Source organism: Varanus komodoensis, unplaced genomic scaffold (assembly GCF_004798865.1).
Source record: "Varanus komodoensis strain SLA01 unplaced genomic scaffold, ASM479886v1 scaffold94, whole genome shotgun sequence".
Classification (NCBI taxonomy): Eukaryota; Metazoa; Chordata; class Lepidosauria; order Squamata; family Varanidae; genus Varanus; species Varanus komodoensis.
The window spans coordinates 475,586-498,442 of NW_025336646.1; the positions used below are offsets into that span (position 1 = coordinate 475,586).

General features: G+C 39.9%; 2 protein-coding genes across 4 annotated transcripts in view; one reads left to right on the plus strand and one right to left on the minus strand.

Moving 5' to 3' along the window:
* GTF2E2 (general transcription factor IIE subunit 2) overlaps positions 1–22,857 on the plus strand; it is a 34,642-nt gene that overhangs the window by 7,070 nt on the left and 4,715 nt on the right. For both annotated transcript variants that reach the window (XM_044418875.1, XM_044418877.1), the window contains exons 3-6: positions 11,938–12,029; positions 13,955–14,062; positions 14,278–14,460; positions 16,443–16,536. In XM_044418875.1, coding sequence (XP_044274810.1) covers positions 11,938–12,029; positions 13,955–14,062; positions 14,278–14,460; positions 16,443–16,536 — 477 coding nt within the window. The remainder of the gene's footprint in view (positions 1–11,937; positions 12,030–13,954; positions 14,063–14,277; positions 14,461–16,442; positions 16,537–22,857) is intronic.
* On the minus strand, positions 1,395–20,482 carry SMIM18 (small integral membrane protein 18). Of its 2 annotated transcripts, none has more exons than XM_044418879.1 (2): positions 20,361–20,482; positions 1,395–2,592 (listed from the first exon to the last, which is right to left on the minus strand). In XM_044418879.1, the coding sequence occupies exon 2, from the start codon at positions 2,558–2,560 to the stop codon at positions 2,267–2,269; it is 294 nt and encodes a 97-aa protein (XP_044274814.1). In that variant the 5' UTR covers positions 2,561–2,592; positions 20,361–20,482; the 3' UTR covers positions 1,395–2,266. The 2 variants fall into 2 exon arrangements, with proteins under 2 accessions (XP_044274814.1, XP_044274813.1); XM_044418878.1 differs by lacking the exon at positions 20,361–20,482 and adding an exon at positions 4,001–4,076.

Sequence of the window (22,857 nt, forward strand, 5' to 3'; positions counted from 1 at the left end):
ATTGTGATGTTGAATGGTTTGCCTTGGATTCGAACTGAGATCATTCTGTCATTTTGTATCCCAGTACTGCTTTTCCTACTCTTTTATTGACTATGAAGGCTACTCCATTTCTTCTGAGGGATTCTTGCCCGCAGTAGTATACCTGATGGTCATCTGAATTAAATTCACCCATTCCTGTCCATTTTAGTTCACTGATTCCTAAGATGTCAATGTTCAGTCTTGTCATCTCTTGTTTGACCACATCCAACTTGCCTTGATTCATGGATCTTATATTCTTGGTTCCTATGGAGTATAGATCTTTGCAGCATCGGACTCTCCTTTCACCACCAGATGCATCTGCAACTGAGTGTCCTTTTGACTTTGACCCAGTCACTTCATTCTTTCTGGCACTACTAGTACTAGCCCTCTGCTCTTCCCCAGTAGCATATTGGATACCATCCGACCTGAGGCGCTCATCTTCCGGCGTCATACCTTTTTGCCTTTTGGTACTGTCCATGGGGTTTTCATGGCAAAGATACTGGAGTGGGTTGCCATTTCCTTCTCCAGTGGATCACGTTTTGTCAGAGCTCTCTGCTATGACCTGGGTGAATGTCAGTTCTGTTAGCATAATTACTTAGGGGTTCTGCCTCTCTGGTTCTGTAGTGAAACTTCCAAGTCATACAGATCAGATTGTTGCATACTTCTTCTTTTAGAAGCAAAAGTTTATTTAGTAAGAAGCTGATATCCTTTGATGGTTTTTTTTTTTTAAATTATGTCAAGTCACAGCCTAGAAATGAGAAATGTGGAATGAGCTCCTGGGGCATGCCTCTCCACTTTTCCTGGAAGCCACCTACTTCTCTTGAGATTCTTATTTTGGAAGTTGAAATATTGTTTGTAGTTGTTGATAGGAGCCTGTGCAAGCAAGAAAGGTACAGTGTGTCAAAGAGTCCTGCTGGCTGCTCACAATAGCACAAAGAAACTTAAGTAATAACGCATGCATAAGCATTCATCCATTCCTGTTGCATAATTACTCTTCTTCCCCACTCTCATCCCCTGCTTCTTTTTTTCAAGTCAGTGATCATATATTTTCAGTGCTGGAAGTAAGAATTATGCGTGTTATAATTCAACCAAGTGCTTCTTGTGTAGTGTTGAGGTAAGATATGAATTTCTGTGGGTGTGGCTTTGATTAGGAGAAGACTGCTGTCCTCATGAGAACTAAATGTTATATAGGGCTGTTGCCAAACATTGCATCTTCTGACATCACTGCTGCTCCATTTAAATGGGTGGTGATAGGAAATTCGTATAGTGATTTCAGGCCATCATGCTGACTGTCACAGATTTGGGTGTAAAGATATGCTCTTGCACAAGGTTGCTCTCTTAGGTGGCAGGCCAAGTTGCTTGTAATGCTTAGCCTGATTCAAAAGCAGGGGCAGAAAAGAGCGTTACTTTGAATTAGCAGAGCTTCTTTCTTGTCTCTTTTAGATATAAAAAAGAAATGTTCAACTGAAAAGCAAAGTATATACTACTGGATTTTCCCTGTCCTTAACTGAGCAAACTTCTCAACCCTCCACCTAGGTAGTAGTGCAGATTTTTTTTTAATTTTTTTTTTACATAACTCTGGGAAACACTAAAAACCCAGAAGCTACCCAGACTCTAAGATTATATATGTGAAGAGTTTAAAATACTTGAGACTTGTTCAAATAATCATCATAATAATCTTTATATCTAATTTCTTCAAGTATGAGTACTTATTCTAAAATGCGCCATGGCTGTACATTTTCTTGTTTTGGTTTCTTAGACTATCATGATGACAAAAACTTTTTTGATAAATATTACTTAAAACAACTTTCCTGCTGCTGATTTGCTTGTACTGTTTCTGCTGCCTGAATGTATTTTTACTTTTTGCTTTGAAATGCTTTAAATCTGTTTTAATCTCTTTGCTGCCTACAAGTAGATATGCTGAAGGATGGAGTATATTTTTTAATAAATGAAACAATAGGTACATTGGTTGAATGAACAAGTTTACTCAACTCATCAATCCTACTCAACAACAGTTCATTGTGAAACAAAATGAAAATTTACATTTTCACATAACAGTGTGACTCATCACCCAGAAATAAGTATTTTGTGAACTGTTCAGATTTCTATTCACCAGCAAACAAAAAACAGTGCTAATAATAATATTTAAGGCTAAGCAGGATCTGATTTGCTTGGTCCTAAGATGCAAGAGGCTTCATTATAAAGTTGAACATCTATTTTGATGCAGGTGCTAGTGATCAGTCCACCACTACACCACTTCAGTTTCACGTTTCTTGAAGCTGTCCATCATAGATCTAACAGGATTGGGTTCATTCTCTAAGTCTTTCATGGTTTTATTTTTCACGCAGCAGCAGCAGTCAAGCAGCTCATATAAGAAAGCTAGCACTACTAAACATATTACAGTAAATATAAATATGACTAGAATGACAAAGCAGGCAGTGTTCCAGTTATCATGGAAAGGGTAAATTTTCTGCACTTGAAAACCAAGGTACTGGTAAAGGGATGCGGTTTCATTCCAGCGACTAGTGTTGAAGGTTGCCATATTTCCAGACTCCTCTGGGCTCTTCAGGAGCTCTGCATGTTGAAAAAAACAAATAGAAAAATATAGTTGGCAATTTTCCTTTGTTTTGAGAATTTTCTGCTATTTTTCTTTCCAGAACAAAATAAAATTGAAATATTTTAGTTGGTTGATTGCGGGTACTTTTTCCTATAAGAAGCAACATCTAGTCATGTTGAGCTATGGCTGCATTCCTTATAGATTCTGTTTTATTTCTAATAAAGCAACGTTTTGGACTATAACTCTTGCTATACAGTGTTTCTTTTTACTGTACTGCAAGCATGTGCTGTCAGTTTTGGACTGAGTGTCTGAGTAGTCCAATACTTTCAAAATAATGGCAGTGTATTTGTAAACCATGATCTTTATTGGAACAAAAAAAGTCATCTGCAGGTTCACTGCTTATGCTAATAGCAAAAGCAAGTTAGTTACAATGGAACAATGAAATTAGCTTTCTAAAGAATTGCAATGAAGTGTTAATAACTTTTTAAAATGCTAAGTAAGGTTTCTATAAATAGGAACCCTTCAGTGAAAAGTTTCTATTTGGCCTTCTTTTCTAGAATATTATACTCATCCTAAAGCAGCCTATAGTCTCCAAGCAGCCCTCTGATGTTGATTGTGCAGCAACATGCTTCTCCTGTCTGCTGCCAAAATAGCATCCCCACGTTGCCCTTTCCTGCCATCAGTCAAGTTCAACGGGAGAGGAAGAGACGACAGCCTCCTCCTGCCCCTGGTGACACGGAAGCAGCCGACATTGCTGCTTCTTCACCAGTAATGGTGACATGAGAGTAGTGATGCCAGTCAGGGTCACTGAGAAGAGGAAGCTGCAACTAAGACCGGGCCACTTCCAGCTACTCCTGACCATTTGCTTCAGGGCCCAGAGATTCTGCATCCTACTCTGCAGAATGAGTGGGTCATCTTTGCAGTCCATGGTTACTCCAGAGATGTGATTAGTAACATCTTCTGGGCATCAGGACACCACTTCTGCAACTGAATCTTCAACATTACCTGACAGTTTTTCCAGCTGGATGATGACTTAGATTCAGGAAGGACCTCCTTTGAGAATGACAACTATCTGAGACTTCCTTCAGGGTTGTTTGGCAGCTGATCTTGAACCTAATACCCTGCATCTCAGGTATCTAAAGTGGTGGCCACAAATAGTAGCATGCCAGTGGATTCAAAACAAGGGACACCTGTCCCTCATGATTTGGATGGAGTTTTTTTAGTTGCTGTCTTTTATGGGGAGGTTGGCATGTTGCAAATCACTGGGCTGCCCTTCAACACTATCTCTGCTGGGATTTGAAAGAGTGGTTTTGTGTTTAAGAAGCTCAGCCCACAGCTGTGCCCTCTGCTTCATTTCTTCAGCAAGTGACTTTTAGCATTACCAGTTTGCATTCTGAAAAATAGATGTTTTGTGACCAGCCATACCCATTTTCGTAGCCATGTTCTAAATGAGCAGGCCCTCATAGTAACCCTTGTGAGAGTGCCCATGTTACTCAAAATTCCAAATGTGCTTACCAATCCAAAAAGAAGGGATATATTCCCTTATAGTTTTGCTTTCCTTTGAAAGTAGCTTTCCTGCAGTGGTTCATCAAGTTCCCGCCAGGGCATTGAAAATACACATAAATGGAAAGCTAATGAGTAGAATTTAAAATTGTTCTGGAAAGAACTACCATTGTCTTAAATGGCTATATGGCTATTTTTAATTAGAGGCTAATGTTGTGCTTTAACATTTCAAACTGGGGGAGATGAAGATGCAAAAAGACCCATGAGATTGATTTTGCACTGTTAATTAACTGGTATTTGGACTGATAATGTACTCTGACCTTGTCAAGTAGCACAAAAAGGAGAAAGGAGCAGAGCTTACCCAAAAGGAGCCTGCTTACCCAAAATTCCGTCTCAGGTTCCGCCTGTGCCTATTTGGTGGCAGTGGACTGTAGTAGAGGAGTGTGGGCCAAAAGATCCCATTTAACCATAGGATTTGACAAATTTGCTGCTGATGACTATAACTGCATGCAGACACTCCAGATGCATTTTGCATTTTACTATCAGTAGAAAGCAACATGGAGCATTATGGACAAAATACATAGCCTGAACCTGCCTGCTCCATAATTCAGAGAAATAGCTGCCTATTGAACACTTTTCTAAGAAAGGAATTCCTGAAAATCCCAATAAAATTAGTGGTGACTTTTTATTATTTTATTAACTAGCCTAGAAAAGTTGAACCAGAAGTTGTTATTTGGGGGAATTAGTACAACATGTTGAAAAAAATATTTAAAGTGGAGTTACTGTTGAAGGTATATTTTTAAAATTTGATTAGATGATGGTTGGTTGGTGGAACTGTATTATTATCAAGTAGCATTATAAAGCTCTATCTATTTATCTGTTTATTTATAAATAAAATTTATATGCCATCCAATTACTAATGTCTCTGGATGGCTACAGCATAAATAAATTGATGACCCACTCTGGCTGCAATTAATAAAATACAATAATACAATTCAATATTAAAACTTATTAAAATATTGATTAAAAAAAGGTCTTAATCTGGCGTCGAAAAGCATATAAAGCATATAATGACAGCGCCAGGCAGACCTCTGGGGAGCACATTCCACAGACAGGGTGCCACCACAGAGAAGTCCCTCCTCTGGGTACTCTATCTCCTAATATCTTTCACAGAGGGTTCCCGGAGGAGGGCTTCTGCTGCCGATCTCAGGGGGCAGGAGGGCAAATAGGGAAAAAGGCGTTCCTTTAGGTATCCTGGTCCCAAGCTGTTTAGGGCTTACAGGTAATAACCAGCACCTTGAATTGAGCCCGGACTTCGATGGGAAGCCAATGGAGCTGATAGAGGTCCACAGATTTATAAAAGGATTAAAAAGCGATACACTTCAATGTTTTATAGTTAACACACAATATTAAGTAAAAGAGCTCAAATGCAAAATGTCTGTGTAGAGAAAAATGTCACACCTTATTTCTATAAATGGAATTACTCCTATTAGTTCAATCTTGTGGCACAAAGATTAAGGCAGTATCCCATGGTGTGTTTCACTAAATCAGTGGTATCATTCTGTTAAATCAAATCATACTTGCATGTCTCTACCAAAACCACTGGTTGTGCAAGCAGCAGTGAGATGCATTAGTGGAATTTGTGTGGGCCAAGCATATTCACTAGTGAAACATGCTAGAGCCCAAAGTGGAATGAAGATGTGCTGGCAGAGTTTGTGCAAGTGGAATAACAGTCCCATTAGTGGTGTATCTCTACGAGGATAACTTTAGTTGAGTTCTTTCTTTGCACACAATGACCCACTTAGTTTCCAACTAGTGCAAATTGTAAACAAAATTTGTGTTTTCACAGGAAACTTCATATTTATGCATTTCCCTATACAGTCAAATATAGTCAATGGCAGTTGCTATTTCATTATTTCATTTTCATTTTTAAAAATGGTACTAAAAAAAGTACCATTTGCTTTCTGATTGTGTTATTTTAACAGTGACATTTTATGTCACTATGGAAATAAGTAAAAGCATATGACTTGCAAAGTAAATTATCTGGGTTATGTTGAGAGGTTTCATATGGCAACTCAGTTCTGAGTAAGTTCCAGAACCTTCTGATAGATTTTGTCTGCGATCCTATGCCCACTTGTCTGAGAGAAAGCTCAGTTAAACTTAGTGGAGCTTTAGAATTGCATTGTTAATCAACCAGCACAGGATAAATTAACAGTTCATGTTTGCTTTCAGATAAGTTCAGCTGATTTTTAGTGGAGCTTATTTCCAAGTAAGCATGGACAGGATTGCTGCCCAAGGCAATGATCACTTAACATTTGAACTGGTAGAGTCCCATTGACGTCTGTGAAGCCATGTTCATGTTAACAAGTCTGGTACTGTAAGAAGTTGTTAAGGTTAAGGTTAGTCTAAGAGAGCAGCTTAAAGGGTTTGAAGAATACATTTTTTTCATGTGCAGTTTAGCAATCTTTTGACTTCAAAGATAAATCCTGTTAACACTCCTGCATCAAAGTCTTATTAGTTTTTACCTTGCAAAATTAGATTAATTCATAGGTCACTTAATGCCTCAAAAGGATATTCTTCTCAGAATATTATCTGGGTGTGTAGGGCTGTTGGTAAGATGGATGTTCATCAATTCTTCATAAATGCACAGATGGTAAGATTTTCTGTCAGTACAAGGCAAGCGTCTCTGCATTTAAGCAGCATACAATCAAGCTTCAGATGCAAGAAGAACTGTACACTGTTTTTATTTTTTATAATTGTATAAAGATAGGATGCTTAGATGTTCTGTTATTTTGAAATCAGATTTCTTTCAGATAAAATACAGACAGTATCTTTTTTAAAAAAGGTATAGACCTACCTCTTCAGAAAGGATGATGGAACAGAGCTGATCTGCTGTTTAATACAGCCTCTGATACAGCTAAGATGGAGCCCTGCTACTATTGGCTGAAGCAGAATGCAGCTGACAACTTCCTTTATGCTCATTTGCATCAGACCCCTACCCGAAGAGGAAATCATTCATAAATCCAAAATATATAAGAAATCTGAGCAGGTCTCTCCCCAACTCCCATTTTTGTTTTTCTTTTCTAGCAGCTCATTTAACAAATATATGTATAAACAATGTGACCTTTTGTGTTTTGATCTCAGCGTGGCATTTAGTGTGTTAACACCTTCAGCTTCTTTGCTTTTTAATGGCATATCTGGTTGGGGTGAGCCACCTATAATTAATCATTGTGTTGATATAATATGTATGTGAATAGACACGCACACACGCAGAGGGAGAGTACTTAAAGATGTAAGCACCTTTTGTCTTCCTTTTCTTTGTAAAACATTTATGGTATATGAGCCATTGGTCTGTGGTTTGTGAATTGTCCTTAGAAGATTTGTATTCCTATTTTCTACTGTTGTCTTCTGCCTCCTTTGTATAACTGCAGTAGGGAAGGAAATCAGGCAATGGTTGTATGAATTATGAAATCAGCACATTTGTGAAATTGGATTCAGATTTATTTTATTTATAATATTGTAGGCAGTGCTTGTAGCAGCTTGAAATAGCCGGCAAAAGATAATATGCGAAGATGAAGAAGCATAAACAATATTTTGCAAAATGGGGGAAATAGCCTCTGAAGAAATCCAAAATTCAGATCTCTGGTGTTTTTAGTAAAATGAAGTTGTCTTTTAAAAACTAATCTTTTATCGTTGAACAGTTGCTCTTTTTGTTTTGGTTTTTTTGTTCTTACATAATTTTTATTGAATTTGTTATTTATAAAGATTATTATTATTTTTTTAATTGTATATATTGTGAGCCGTCCCTAGATGCCAAGGCATGTGGTGACGGCATACAAAAGTTTTAAATAAAATAAATTTGTTGAAAGTTTGACAAATTCGTATAAAGGTAGTTAGAAAGTCATCAGATGAAATGATCTGGGGGTACATTTTAGCTTCAGTAGGGAATACACTGATGATGGGGGTTATGAATTCCAGTAAATACAAGAGTTTGTTTTATTTGAAAATAGCAAACATAGGCCTAGCTGAAATCAAGTAAAAACATTTTTGATTTTTAAAAAACTATTATCTGTTCTGATTTTCCTATTGCCTGCCAAGATATTACCCCGGAAATGAATACTCAGTTTTTTCCTTCAAAAAACAGAAGGTAAAAAGTTGTACTCCGAGATAAGCTTCTTTCAGTGGCCATTTAATTCTCTTCCCCTTTGTGTACAGTCTGTGGTAAAAGGCAGGTGAAGCAAAATGGATGCTTTGTGTGGAACACAAGTGGCAACTAGCTGTTCTTTGATGAAATTAATTACTTGAATGCTTCAAGTGGCTTGTGACTTGCTTAAACAACTTACATCAAGGAATGGCCAGGGATTGTGATTCTGTTGACTTCACTGGGAGCAGATCAGTACTTTCAACAGCCATATCCTAGCCAGGATGGGGCTGGAAGGCACCACTTTGCCACAACACTAGTTATTAACTGGGGGAGGGATTTTTATGAAGGTGTTGCTAGCAGATTACTGTTTGGCCTTTGCAGCAAAAAATGCAAGGTCCCCTGTGCTTTTTTAATATATAGGTCATGGGTCCTCAAACTACAGCCCATGGGACAGATCCGGCCCGCCATGCTCATTTATCAGAGGAAACGATCTCCAAGTGAGTCCAAAAGCTCTGAGCTGGTGCAGGCATTCTTTGAAACTGAGCAGAGAGCCGGTGCACATGCCTAATTGTAAAAGCTCAACTGCACTTGTGCCGGCTCCCCCTCCCCCACCCACTGCATGCATATACAGAGTGGGAATACAGAGTGGGAAACAGAAGAGAAGAGGGCGGAAGAGAGAGAGAGATGAAGACCCTAAAAAAGGATTGAAGGTAAGAAAAATAAAACTTTTAAAATCCATTTTTAAGTGTGTAAGCCACGCCTTTCAATGGACAAGCTGCTGCTGCCATCGAGCAGCTGTCCCCCGGCTTGGTGAGGTGGCCACGGCTTGCGGCGGAAGTGCAGGAGCCCTGCCCTTCAATGAGCAACCCACTGCCACCGTTGAGCGGCTGCTCCCGGGCTCGGTGAGGTGGCCGCAGCTTGCGGTGGAGGTATGTGAGCCATGCCTTTCAATGGGCAAGCCACCACCACCATCGAGCAGCTGCCCCCGGGCTCAGTGAGGCAGCTGTGGCTTGCCCAGAGAAGGCTCTTCCCCACCTCATCTTGGGCTTCTGCTGCAGCCTGAGGGAGCGGAGCAAACATTTTTAATTTTTTAAATTTTAATTAAATTTTTAATGTGCAGTTTGCATAGGAATTCATATTTTTTTCAAACTATAGTCCGGCCTCCCAACAGTCTGAGGGACAGTGAACTGGCCCCTTGTTTAAAAAGTTTGAGGACTCCTGATATAGGTAAAACCACTGGATAGGTCATTTGGAAATTAAGGTTTGATGTCATCAGTATGGTGATGACATCCCTCCCTCCCCCACTCTTTCCTGTTATCAGTCACCTGGAAGATAGAAATTCTGAACCATTATTTGGCGCAGATTTGGATTGAAGAAAAGTAGAGCGGCAGGTGGAAACTTGATCCGTGTAAAACAGATATACTTTTTCTTTGAGGTTCTGCGGATCCAAGTGGAGCTGCACAACCAGGATGTGGTTACATTCCCTCTGAAATAGTAGGTTTTTATCTCAGGAGTACCCTTGACTGAGCATTTGGATGCTCATGTGGGTAGTGGCTAGAAGTTTTTGTACCAGCTTGACTTGATATGACAGTTGTGTCTTGGAGAAAGCAGGCTTGGCTTCAGTAGTTAATCAACTCCAGCTTATATTAATGTGAGCTGCCCATGGAGAGAGTTCAGAAATGTCATCTGGTCCAGAATGTGATCACAAGTATTTTGGTTGGCATCTGGAAGCCCACTATTCCAATCTGATACTAATTACATTGATTTCCAATATGTTTCCAACCTCAATTCAAAGTAGAGTCTTTGACCATTAAGGTCCCTAAATGACCTGGAACCACAGTAGCTTTAGAACTACTTTCTCTTGTGCAGACTAGTCCAAGAACTCTGTTCCATTTTATAGGCTGTCCTCCATGTTAGGTGTGGCCAGAGGACTTTTTCAGTTGTTGTAGGAAATTATGGAACAGCCTTTCCTTGGAGATATTGCTTGCCAGTGACTACCATTTGGGTTACTGAAGACTGATTTATTCCAAAAACCAAATAACACTTCATGATCCAATTATTTGGGCAGTAGGCCATGAAAGCTTATGTCAACACAAATTTGTTAGCCTTGAAGATATAACAACATTCTTTCTTGTTTTTGCTGTAACCAACTAATTTGGCTATCCCTTTGGAAATTATTTTATTCCAGTGTCGTCTTAGTTAACTACTTAACTGCTGCTATTTTAACACTTTATCAATTTTTCTATTAGTGGCCTTGTTGTTTCTTTTTTTTTAATTCTGGGCTCTCTCAAGTAGTATTTCTACATCATGGGTAAATAAATTATTGTAATACATAATAAATTCCACTTCTCACATCATCATACATAGTTAATTACTCTTAATCCCACTGAAGTCTGATTGTTCCTTAAGTCTTTCTAAAAGACAGTTCACCAGCTCACCTTAGTGCTTGTGTTTAATGCTAGCAAACTGTTGAGATGTCTCCTTGCCAGTGTATGGAAACATTTAGTGAAATTGTTTTTAGTTAATGATCTTTTCTGCCATTTGAATCTAGGGAAGACTATGTTGATGATTGTTTTAGTGCATGGTTTTGCTGACTAATGCCCAGAACCAGAGACTTGCAAGTAGGACATTTTGGAGCTTAAAGCAGAGTTGAAGATTTGGTTATTTCTTTTGTGGGGAAAATAAGATACAAGGTTAGATGAGTGACCATGGTGTGTTTTCGCTGGCCAAGTAATTATTCAGAACACTAAATAAATCATTGCTTAGAGCATAAATGACTTATTTGCAGTAGGGTATGTGACTTATGGGGAGATTTTATTTATCAGTATAGTTTGCTTTATTTCATACCCTATGCGTCTAGTCCCAGAGCGGGTTTACAAGCAGAAAAATGAAGAATACAGTTATTAAAACAGTGAACAATATATACCAGTTAAGTCAAATAAAAGCAGCAGAAATATATATTTCGGAAGCTTTCTTGAACAATCTCATTTTCACTGCTCATGGCAGGGTTTGAAAAATGCTTTCATGTGTCCTTTTCCTTCACTTCTGCAAGCAAGGGAACCTTCCAAACAGGCAGTAATTGGGAGTTTGTACATAGGCACATGAGAGATGAGGCACTCTGTCACATAAGCAGTTCTAAGGAACACAATCAGATATGCTGGTTGGCGAAATCTGCCTGGTTTCATTCCTGTTCACATGCACTAGGCATGCTGCCAAGCGTGTGTAAGAAATACGCCACCAGTTGGCCTCATCCATGTAGTGGATGATTGACACACACTTTTATCACTGTGGGATCATTTGGTAGAGAAGCAGTTCCCACCCAGCTGCATGGTGGCTCAGGCAGGCTAAGTGGAAGGCCTGAGGGTCAGGTCGGGTTTGGTTTCATAAATCTCATTCACACCAAAGCTTTGTCGTGGTCTCCGTGCATCACATATATATGAGTGCTGTGCCTGTGCAGTGCCTGTTGCCAGTTACATATTTTTGTTTGCTTGACATTCAATTGCTGTTCAAGATGGAACCCTCCCAAGGCAGCATAAAAATGGAAAAATATTTACAAAACAACAAAAATATGTGAAAACAATATTAACTATTAAAACCAGCAGCTTATGTTCATGGAAGGGTGCATTCATGCCATGTTTGGGTTGTAAAATGGAAGTGAAAACATATTTTTTGTTTACATGTGTGAAATACGTGAAAACTTGTTTTTCTTTTACAGACCACAGCAATGGATCTTTCAATTTAAAAGCGCTTTCTGGTGGCTCCGGTTACAAGTTTGGAGTCCTTGCAAAAATAGTGAACTATATGAAGGTACAGTCTTTTTGTTCCAAATGTTTAGAACAATGAAACGCACACCTTTACTGTATAATTATTTTAACTGCATCAGCCATGACAGTTTTATCACTGATAGGAGAATGTGGTAGATGCAAAAAAATGATGTACATTTAAACTTGAAGTTCACCTGTTGCAGGAAGAACATTGTTCTGTCAATTGAAGGCTGTTGTTTTGTGCTTAATTCTTCAGAGTGGAAGATAGAATCAGGTTTTGGTTAAGCTCTGCATGGTAAGGCTTCTAATTTGAATATATTACATCATCATGCCTGACAACACACAACTTTCAGGGTTCATCATTTTCCAGTGGCACTTGGTACTTGGTACTCACCCTGTTCAGAAATTGCAATAGAAACAAGGCAGGATTTTGTTCGTAGGCCCCCCACAGACTCAAGGCACACTCCTGTGCATGTTCAGACAGAAAAGATGCATACTACTCCTAGCTTACCCCAGATAGCATGGCTAGTGAGGCATACTGGGAACTGTGGGCCATTTTTGGGGTAAGAGTGTAATCTTTAATGGGGAATGGTTTGCCTTAAGTGCAAGTGAGCCCGTTGAAAACAGAGATCAAGCCAGCAATTATAATCTCCACAGATGTGAGATATTTGAAGTCAGCATTTGGTCTGTTTTTCTTAACATCTCATTTAATGCTTATGATGAATCAAGAATAAGCTTTGTTTTTACTTAACTGCAGCACTTAAAATATAACCTAGAATTCCTTGGTGACCTCATTGTTTATAACAGTGCTTGCTTTTTAATTATATTTTGTTCTGTTTGATTCACGGTGTTAACATGAATGCTAATGCATATGTGCACTGTAGCACATACTCTATTTAAAAGGTGGGTAGGGAGTGGATCCTGTAGCTTATTTGCCCCATTGGCCCAGTTGTAACTATACACACATTTTGTGCATTAAGCGATACGAGTTTGCTGCTGAGAGAGAGAGCTCAGCCTATATGTGCAATCCTGTATGTTTTTGGTAGAAAGCTACTGCTGAAAGTAGAATTGCATCACCTCAACACAGATTGAGAACCAGTGTGGTGTGCCGATTAGAATGTTGGACTGGGAATCAGGGAAATCTGGTTTCTAATCCCTTCTCAGCTGTGTAGCACACTGGGTGACTTTGGGCCAGTCACTCACTCTTAGTCTAATCTACCTCACAGGGTTGCTCTGAGAATAAAATGGAGCTATGTAAGCAGTCTTGGGTTCCTTCCAAGATAAATAGGCAACACATTTCCCACATTTAGTATCATACATAATAGTTGTGTAAGGTCCCTTCGTATCTTTTTCTTTGGTATCTATTTATAAAAATATTAAAATGCGAGGTAATAATGTTAATAAATTGCATGGGGCTTCTTTTTCACATATGTACTTTGTCAGAATTAGTCAAACTCGCTTTCAACTGTAAGAGCCTTGCTTATGTTGCATAGGCGGAGAATGTCCTTGTGCAAGTTGAAGTAGCCAAGGTGTTATTAGGTTCCCTTGATGCGGGGATTTTTCCCATTCATTTAATTAGATGGTGGTCTCCTTTCTTGTAAATGTAAGTACCAGTTCAGACTTTGAAAGTCCTGGGGTACCATCAGCAAAGCCTGTAAAGCCCAGCAGTTGAATTCCTATAATGGCGATGCTAAAATGCTGCTGTGATATGATAGAACACTGGAGTATTCCTTAGTACACATCATTTGGAGGCATTTATGTGTTGATGTAAAAAAAATCTTAGGATTGTATTGTGACACAAGCACAATAATACAGCAAAATATTGAAATGCAGGCTGTTATACTATGTACCGAGTCATTAGCTGTGTGTATTTCATATGCTTGTTGTAAATGAATTACATGCAGAACCTTGGCATGTCATTTTAAAAAATTAATAATAGTTCATAACAGATACGATTTCTCTCCCTAGACACGGCATCAGCGTGGTGATACCCATCCATTAACTCTAGAAGAAATATTGGATGAAACACAGCATCTGGATATTGGACTGAAGCAGAAACAATGGTTAATGAGCGAGGTAATCAATGCTACTATTCCACCTTGTAATATAAGGCCAATTTAAATATGCATATTGATCAAATGTTAACTAACGCTACTCAGTGATAGTTCAGTTGTAAGAACTGACACGGTTTTCACAAAGCTGCCACACAATTTTAAAATCATTGGTTTAACAAACTGCATACGACAAATGTGTTCCCTTTCCTATAAACTGAGAACTTGTTTGTTTTACAGGCCCTTGTCAACAATCCCAAAATAGAAGTTATAGATGGGAAATATGCTTTTAAGCCTAAGTACAATTTGAAAGATAAAAAGGCCCTGCTAAGGCTCTTGGATAAACATGATCAGCGAGGACTGGGAGGAATACTGTTAGAAGATATTGAGGAAGGACTGCCGAATGCACAGAAAGCCATAAAAGTAAGTCATAACAGTAGTTTTATATTATAAGAAATTGATAAACTTTTGTTTCCACAAAGACAATGGTGATAATTGTTTTAAGGCAAATTATTTTTCACTGTAGTCCAGGAATGTAGTGCATTAGTCTCTGTGTAACTAATTTTTTCTGAGAGTTAATCAAATGCTTAGGAACAGCTTCTGCAACACCCAGCCAAACTGTTCTTCTTACTTTCCCATGTTTAATTGAAGAGCTGTTTAATGGGAAAAATTTGAAGAACAACTCCTTTCTAAAAAAAAAAAAAAAAAGATCTTGTATTAAATCCATAGACTTTTGAAAGCTTGAGTTTAATGAGTGATTTAGCAACTCTGTGCAAGCAGCTTCTGAAAACATGTAATGTAATAGCAAAAATAAGAGGCATGGTATCTCTCTGAGTTACAGTCATGATCTTATTGATCCTAGCAAATCAGTGGAGAAAGATCTTAACAGGATCTTAATAGTTCAGTCCTGGACATGTTTAGTCAAATGGGACCTACTCTCACATATACCTTTATAAGATTGCAGCCAAAATATACCAGTTTTATGGTGACTGTTGTCACATGACATTAAAATGCATCCTGGATGACAAGCCATGGTGGATTGTCATGTCTTGCAAGCTTGGACTTCTTCCTGCAAGTGTGGCTTGTTTGAAAACAACAAACAAGGGGGCAGGAACAGGTCTGCCTGTGATGTTTTGACAAGGGCATGTGTTCTTGCATATGTCCCTGACAAAAACCCCTAATTAATCCTTTCATTGTCCCCATTGGAAAAAGGAAGGGTGCTCTTTGATAGCTGCCAAAACATACTTCTGTAAAAAGCATGGAAGGCTTCTGCCTTCCTGGGTGCCTAAAGTTTGGGATGGAAAACTCCACCATAACTTTTCTCCTATATGAAATATTCTGAGTCATTTGTAATTGGTTTCTGTGATTATATGAAAATTGGTGATGAGTGTCTGATTGTCCCTTCCTTTGCCTCTGCTGATACAGGCAGGAAAATGCTAGATTTTTGTGCACTTAGGCTTATCTTCTCTTGGTTGGTGTTCTTGCTAAGGTGAGAGCAACCCAGTTCACATGATCAAGCAACCCATGATTATCAAACTATGTTTCTGACCATGAGTAAATGAGCATGCTATTCCCGACCCGGTTACACTTTGCCAAGTAACCAATGTCTCATTCCTAGGTGGTTGTTGTAAAGTTGGAACAGCCCAGCAACAGATTAAAATTCTGTTAAGCATGATAGTAACATGCTATTACTGTTGTGTTCAATTATGCAACCGGTCAGTGTGTATGTGAGAGCCAGCTTGGACAGGGGATCTGAGAGATCCGGATTCTAATCCTTGTTTGGCCATGAAGCTCACTGGGGGACTTTGGGCCAGTTACTCATTCGCAGCCTAACCTACCTCACAGGGTTGTTGTGAAGATAAAATGGAGTGGAGGAGGCCTATGTAAGCTGGGTTCCTTACAGGAAGAAAAAATATATTAATGTCATGTAATTATAGTAATAGTAATAGTAATAAGTGTATGTGAATGTGTGTCCGACAGAGAGTCAAGACTCTTCTAGTCAGTGCTTAGAGCCAGCTAGCTGTTCCTGCTGCATATATAGCCGTAAGGCAGCAAATTAGATTCTCAAAATTTCAAGTTTATGACTGTTGCTTTTTTTTTTTTTTTTGCAAGAGTGAAAATAAGCAGAAAACTGGATAGTAACTTGTATCCTTTAAAAATATGATATATTTCAATCTAAGGTTTTTGCCTAGTTGTTTGCAAAATACTTTCAAATGATTTAGGTTATGTTACTTGTTGAGATCATAAACAAATTAACTGCAGGCCTCTGTCTCATTTGGATTCTGAAATGGGTTTCTGGTGCTGATTGCCCACAGACATTCTGGTGCTGAATGTTCTCTTGCAGACTTGCGGAGAATCTCCAAGTACTGCTCTTAACAGTGCTTATTTCTGTATTTGTATTTGAGGCTTTAGGGGACCAGATCATCTTCGTTACACGTCCTGATAAGAAGAAAATTCTTTTCTACAACGATAAGAGCTGTCAGTTTACAGTGGATGAAGGTTGGCTTTCTCATTAGAGTAATTGTGTGCATCTGGCATAAAATGTATGTTTTACTTGTTCTTAGAATCATTCATGTCTCTCAGTTCATGTAATATATAACTAGCAATAATGTTCTTGCATTATCAGAGACAGGATTTCTTCAGTGTTGCCTAAAAAACATTTTTAAGCATGGGGTCATATCTAATTGTTCTTCCATTGATCTCCAGTGTCTTTTGGTTGTTTATTTTTAACTACTTCATATTCTGTTTCCCCTGAAAGGGAAAAACAAGCTTGTGCCCGCACTCACTTAGCTAATTCTTCTCCTGAGCTCCTTGGTTGTGCTGCTGTCTATTCTGTGCTCAGATGGACAAAAGCCCAGTCTTCTTTGTCAGAGAGTTAACAGGAGGAAGCTAGCTACAATGGACTCAGGAGAAAGACTGAATCAAGCTGAATAAAAGGTTTGCTTGAATGAGGTGAATCTGACTAATCTTTTCATATTATTTGCTTTATATACACGGAAGAGGTTAATAGGATATCAAAAATCTTTCGGGGAAAAAGCTTAAGAAGAAAAATGCAACAGCTAGATAAAAACTCAGTACAAGTGATTGTTAAGTGAATGCAAGGGTAAAAAACAAGCAAGCAGCCTAGTGGTGGTGGCCTGAAGTCCTTGTAAGAAGTATTCCCGTTTGGATGGCCAAGGTTCCCTTTGTCTGACATCAGAGCAGAGACTTGCTGCTGCCTTTTGCCTGCAGAAGCAATGGCTGGTAAGAAACGGTCAAGGCTGCAGATGTGTACTGTGTATGTTCCTTAATGTCGGAAAGGGAACCTCCCTAGTCTCATGAAAGCAGACTGTCATGGAACGCTAACTAAAGCTCTGCTGCACTACTATAAGCTGCTGCAAAGCAAACATTTCAAAGAGCTAGAAACCCAGGCCTGGCTTTTTGGGGTTCAGGCCTGTTACAAAGAGTAAGGAAGAACCATTGCCTTGTCTGGATAGGTTCTTTCCTTGTTCACATTGGGCAGGTTTTCACAGCAGCAGTAAGGCACCCTGTAAACAACCCATGGTGGTTTGGTTGTTTTCTAAACAACTCACGGTAGGCCCAGCAGTTGATTGAGCTACCTGGTTGTTCTCTCCTTCCTTCCTACGCAGTCCTCCAGCTGGTTTCAATGTGTGGTTCAGTATCCCTAGTGGCCTGCCCTCCCCTGCCTACTCTGATTGCTCCCCCTTTTTATTTGCTGCCATTAAAGAATCAGAGTCTTAAGTAGCTGTGGTCATAATTTTTTGAAACAAACAAGGATCAGGCAAGACTACACATATCAATAGTCTTAAGAGAACAGTTGTGTATTTCAAAAAGATTGACAAAAAAAATTGATAACACAGTTGTGCAATTTTCTGAGAGGAAGAACAGTAAAAAAAAAAAAATGGTGTGAACCCGTGAAGGTCACACCAAAGTTCTGCTTGGGCATTAGTGGAGGAGCTATCACTGATAACTGTATAGACAAAATTGCAAAGAGCAGAAGGTTTTTTTTTCTGTTCTTTCTGAGATGCTTGTTAGCCAGTGCCTGCAACCTACAGTGAAATTGTTGACTTGGGTTTGGATGACCCAACAGCCCATCACTGTATGAACAATCCTTAGAACAAGCTGTAGGTTGTCAGGATGGTCTAAGACAGAACAACTAATTTTAACTAGTTTTCCATGACATGTTACACTGTCATGTGAACCAGGTGAATGAAAAGCTATTTTTAATGTCTACATGGACAGAAAAGAGAGCTGCCCATAAACGTCAATGGAGAAATTAAAAAATTACATTAAAGAAAATAACATACCTGGGATAGGGTGCGATTGTGTTCACTCAGCTGTCCTGAGAACCAAACCAGACATGGATTTGAGGACTGAATATAGTCCAGAGGCAGAGAAAACTAACTGATGGTGGAGGCTGGGGGGCAGCATGGAAGAACTATGGGTGGGAGGAATGGAACAGAGTGACTAGAATCCTGACCAAAAGGACTTTGGGCTTCATTGTGCTGTTAATACTATATGGTGTTCAAAGGTCCAGGAGAAAGCTCTAGGCATTCACTTAGACCATTAGCCATGATGGCTGTCTGGAACCTCCCAGATTCAAAGGAAACAATGTAGTTGGAGGTAGCAGCAGGGAGAACAATTGTATTCATGTTTTGCTTGTGAGCTTCCCAGAGTCATCTGCTTAGCCAGTGTGGGTAACAGGATGCTAGACTAGAGTCATAAGGTCTTCTGTGCTCACTCAATCCTCTAGGATTGTCCCTGTTTGTCAGCCTGTAATTTTTAATCAAGTGAGTAGCATTCCTGGAAGCCGTAACATTTCTTTTAAGAAACAGTGTCTCAGCATTAAAGCAAGATTTGTTTATAGCAAACAGTACTAGCTCTTGTGTGTTTCGGCCAAAAAAGCCAAACACACGAAATTTCTATCCTATAATTCTTTATTTTGACAGGCCTGTGTTAGGTCCAGCTTAAGATAGTCAGTTCAGGAGATCAGATTCTTTCAGGATCAAATATAATATGAGTGTATGGCAAAGGAATGTGGATTCGGGTCCATATTCCTTGAGGAGGAATTATCTGTTACCTCGCAGGGTTCCATGTTCCATCTGCATATAGTGGTACAATGGAATATAATTTTTCTACACAAAATAGTCTGCCCAAAATCACCTCAGAATCCTGTTGGGACTGCTAATGTGAAAGCAAGATGCCTTTATACAAAGGACAGATATGTATACTAAACAGAGGAGTGGTTGATAGCTTTTCCATAAAGCCTTTCCTTCAGAAAAAAAAGTATTTCAAAATAGTGTGAAAATTGTGCAATATCTGTTTTATTGAGTGCTTGCACCATAAGTAATTACTGCCTTTTCCCCAATTTAGGGGATTATAAACAGATGCAGTAATCTATCTTTCCCCAATAAAACTTAATGATGAGTGAAGGATTTTTTGTCAGTTATATGTTGCACTATCACCACCATTAGTATTATACATTACTTATGAAGTATCTACATTGAAATGCTGTATATTAGCTGTTTCTACCCTATTGCCTTTCTTATATCAACTACATACTCCTAAGGGTTTACATTTACTTTCAAATTACAAAATGTAATACTTAAATATTTCAAACTGTCATATCCAATGAATATTGTAGCAGAAGGTAAATGGTTTCTTAGTGTAATCTGTAGATGGCAGCACAATCTCACATTTGGAGTTTACTGGAAGATCTAGTAGTACAATTGTTTTTAAATGTTGCTTTGAAATCTGGCATGCTGCCTAATTATCTATTTTTAAAATCAAACCCTGCGCTTCCTTATTTACAATATTTTTGTAGTTGCTAATCAACATATGTTTTCCAGGCAGCTTGCATAACTAAAAATAGAATATGAATACAATATTTAACTTGCAATAAACAGCAGTCTTTAAAACTTTCCCTTTTTTAGTAGTGGAAAAATGGCAAAGGCATTAGAAGCTTTTAACTGATATAGAAAACAAAGATGCAGGCATGTCTAAAATGCCTAAAATGTTCTGCATATCAGTATGGCATCTCCAGCGCTGCCATGGGTGAGGCCAGCTGCCACAACAGTACAAGTGGTATTGTGGTAAAAAATCCCTCTTTGAGGCAGGGGGCATTTGGCTCAGGGAAGGTTCTGCCTCCAGTACCAAATAAATAACAGAACTACCAGGCACTTTCCAAGGAATTGGAGGAGACCCCTCTGTAGATCTCCACTGCTTTTAGGGGACTGAAGGCATTCCCAGAGCTCCTTAAAGAAGGTAAAAGATACAACAAAGGAAACACAAACAGAAGACGGCTAATGAACAGTTAGCCTCACCTCGAACAGGAGCCAAGAGCCTTCTCTGTCTTTGCTGCTGCTTTCTTCTAGCCTAGTCTGCAGGGAAGGGACGAGGAAGTCACAAGTGGGTTGACCACAAATGGTGTGCACTCGCCATGCTCCGCAGCACGGTGGAGCCAGCTCATCTTCCCCCATTGCCGTTGGCCCAGGCGGACTTGGGCAGCTGAATTCAAACTCTTCAGAAGCCAGCCACTGTAGCAGCAGCAGTAGGGAGCCTAATAAGCTCGCTCAACCTCGTCTTGTGACTTCCAGTGAAGGGATTGTGCAGCTAGACACAGCTAGTGTACTCTTGTCTGGCAGGAGGGGAGCAGATTCTTCCTTCCCCCCACCCTGGTATTTGATAGAAGAATCGTTCATCCTAACTTGTCAGGCTATAAAGTGCTCCAGTGTTAGTGAGTAAGTTTGCTCCTGCTTTCTTACTCACTAACACTAATTACTCGCTCACTCACTAATCAACAATTGCTTTTCTCCCAAGTCATTTGAGGGCAAGCTTAGATAGGAAAGAAGCACGTTTCACCTGCCAAGTCCTTCATCACCTGGCAGCCACAATTTTGGGGAGTTCAGATCTGGTGGTCCTACTTTTGTTGTAGTTACAGGGACGCTGAGGTCCAGCTCTCAGTGTGGTTCCATTCTTGTGGTTCTTCACACCACAGTAGTGCTATGGCACAGGCACTGCTAATCCTCTTGTTCATTGGCAGAGTGCAGTTCTCCCCGTCTGCCCCATGGTCTAGAACTGAGTCCTAGTTCTAGTAGGGAGCACAGTGGAGGTCACAATGTTCGTATTTTTGCTCCTGCAACTGTGTGTTTTGTTGTTATTGGTGGTCTTTTGCAGGTACACGCCTGCAAACTTGTCCATAGCCTTGTAAGTTTCAACTATCAAAGGGGAACCAGGAAATGGAGCTGGTATATACATGTAAATTAACAAGACAGGACTGCATATAGGCAGTTGTGGACACAGTTGCCTGGCTTTCATCTGAAAAGTAAATGGGGGGGGGGGGTGGAATCCAGTGAAAGCAGGTACACCAAAAGGTGGTGGCAACAATATCAAACCCTTATCAATGTAATCCCGTCTTTAAGTGCCAAACTCAAAGGTCTCAGTGCTGTCCACCTTTTCAACACTGGTTTATGCAACACTTTAAGACTTCTCAGATAGAAGATAGAGCCAGCATATCAAGAACACTGGAACTCGTCTCTGGACAAGGGCACCCAGAGTATTCATGACCATGTGGAATAGAATGGGATATAGGATTGAACCCTATGGCACCCCACATACCAAAGGCCTCAGCAGAACAGCAGTTGCCCAGCACCACTTTTGAGATGTACCTTTTAGTATCCGTTTAAGATATCTCACTTGCCATGTCCCTCTCCAGCTTGGGATTCATATCGATCACGTTTCTACCTGTTCTGTGCATGTCTCCTAGGGAATCTGCATGGAATTCTGAGATAAATTTTATTTCGTGAAGGAGCATCCATTCTTTATGCTGGCAGCTGCTTTTCCCTGTTCTTCAGCACACATAAAAGTCCTGGTGGATCAGACTGGGGCCCATTTCACCCAGCATTCCATTCCCATAGTGGCCACCCAGCAGCCTAAGTGAAAGCCACAAGCAAGGCATGAGTGCCACAGCACCCTCCGCCTTCAGTTTCCCAGCAGCTGGTTTGCTGCCTCTGATACGAAAGTTAACATGGAGCCATCAGGACTAGTAGCACCGGTAGCTTTATCCTCCAGGAACTTGCCCGTTCCCCCTGAAGGCTATGCTGACTGCCATTGTGAATATTCAAACCACCGTAGGCAGCCACTACAGTTTCTCGAGATGTGCAAATTGGTTAGGATGGTTTATTGCCATGGTTACTACCACACATGGGTTCCGAGTGCTCTGCCATGCCCAGCAACAAACCGCCCTGGTTTGCTTGTCATACTAAGCTGTGGAGATTGACTGCACATCCCAGAACCAGCAGTGACTTATTTGAGTCTCGGTGGGCACGGCTCATGGTGTGAACAGGGTCAAGGAGATGGGGATGGTGTGGGGTGAATATGAATCAGTGCCATGCCGTGTTGCCAGGCTTGGTTGCAGGCGGGGATGAAGACTGCAGCCCTTCCGATGCCGATCCCTTTACCTTCCTCAGTCAGCTGCAATTCGAAGGTAATGCCTTGGCCCTGCAGAGATCCTTTTAGTGGGGATGCTGCAGGCGCATGTGTGAGCACTATAGATGCTAAGCACGTGACGACTGAGGAGTGGTCAAGATGAAGATGATTATGCCATAAACAAAACCATGTTTTCTATGCATTAAACTGTGTAATATTTACTCATAGTTTTAAGGCACCACCCATTTTCGTTGTGTACAAAAAGACTGAAACAGCTGCACTGATATGAACTGCCTGAGGTACTAACTCTCAGAGCATCATCATCATCACCACCATCACCACTTCTACCACTACAACAAACATTTATATCCCGTCCTTCTGAAAAGCACTCAG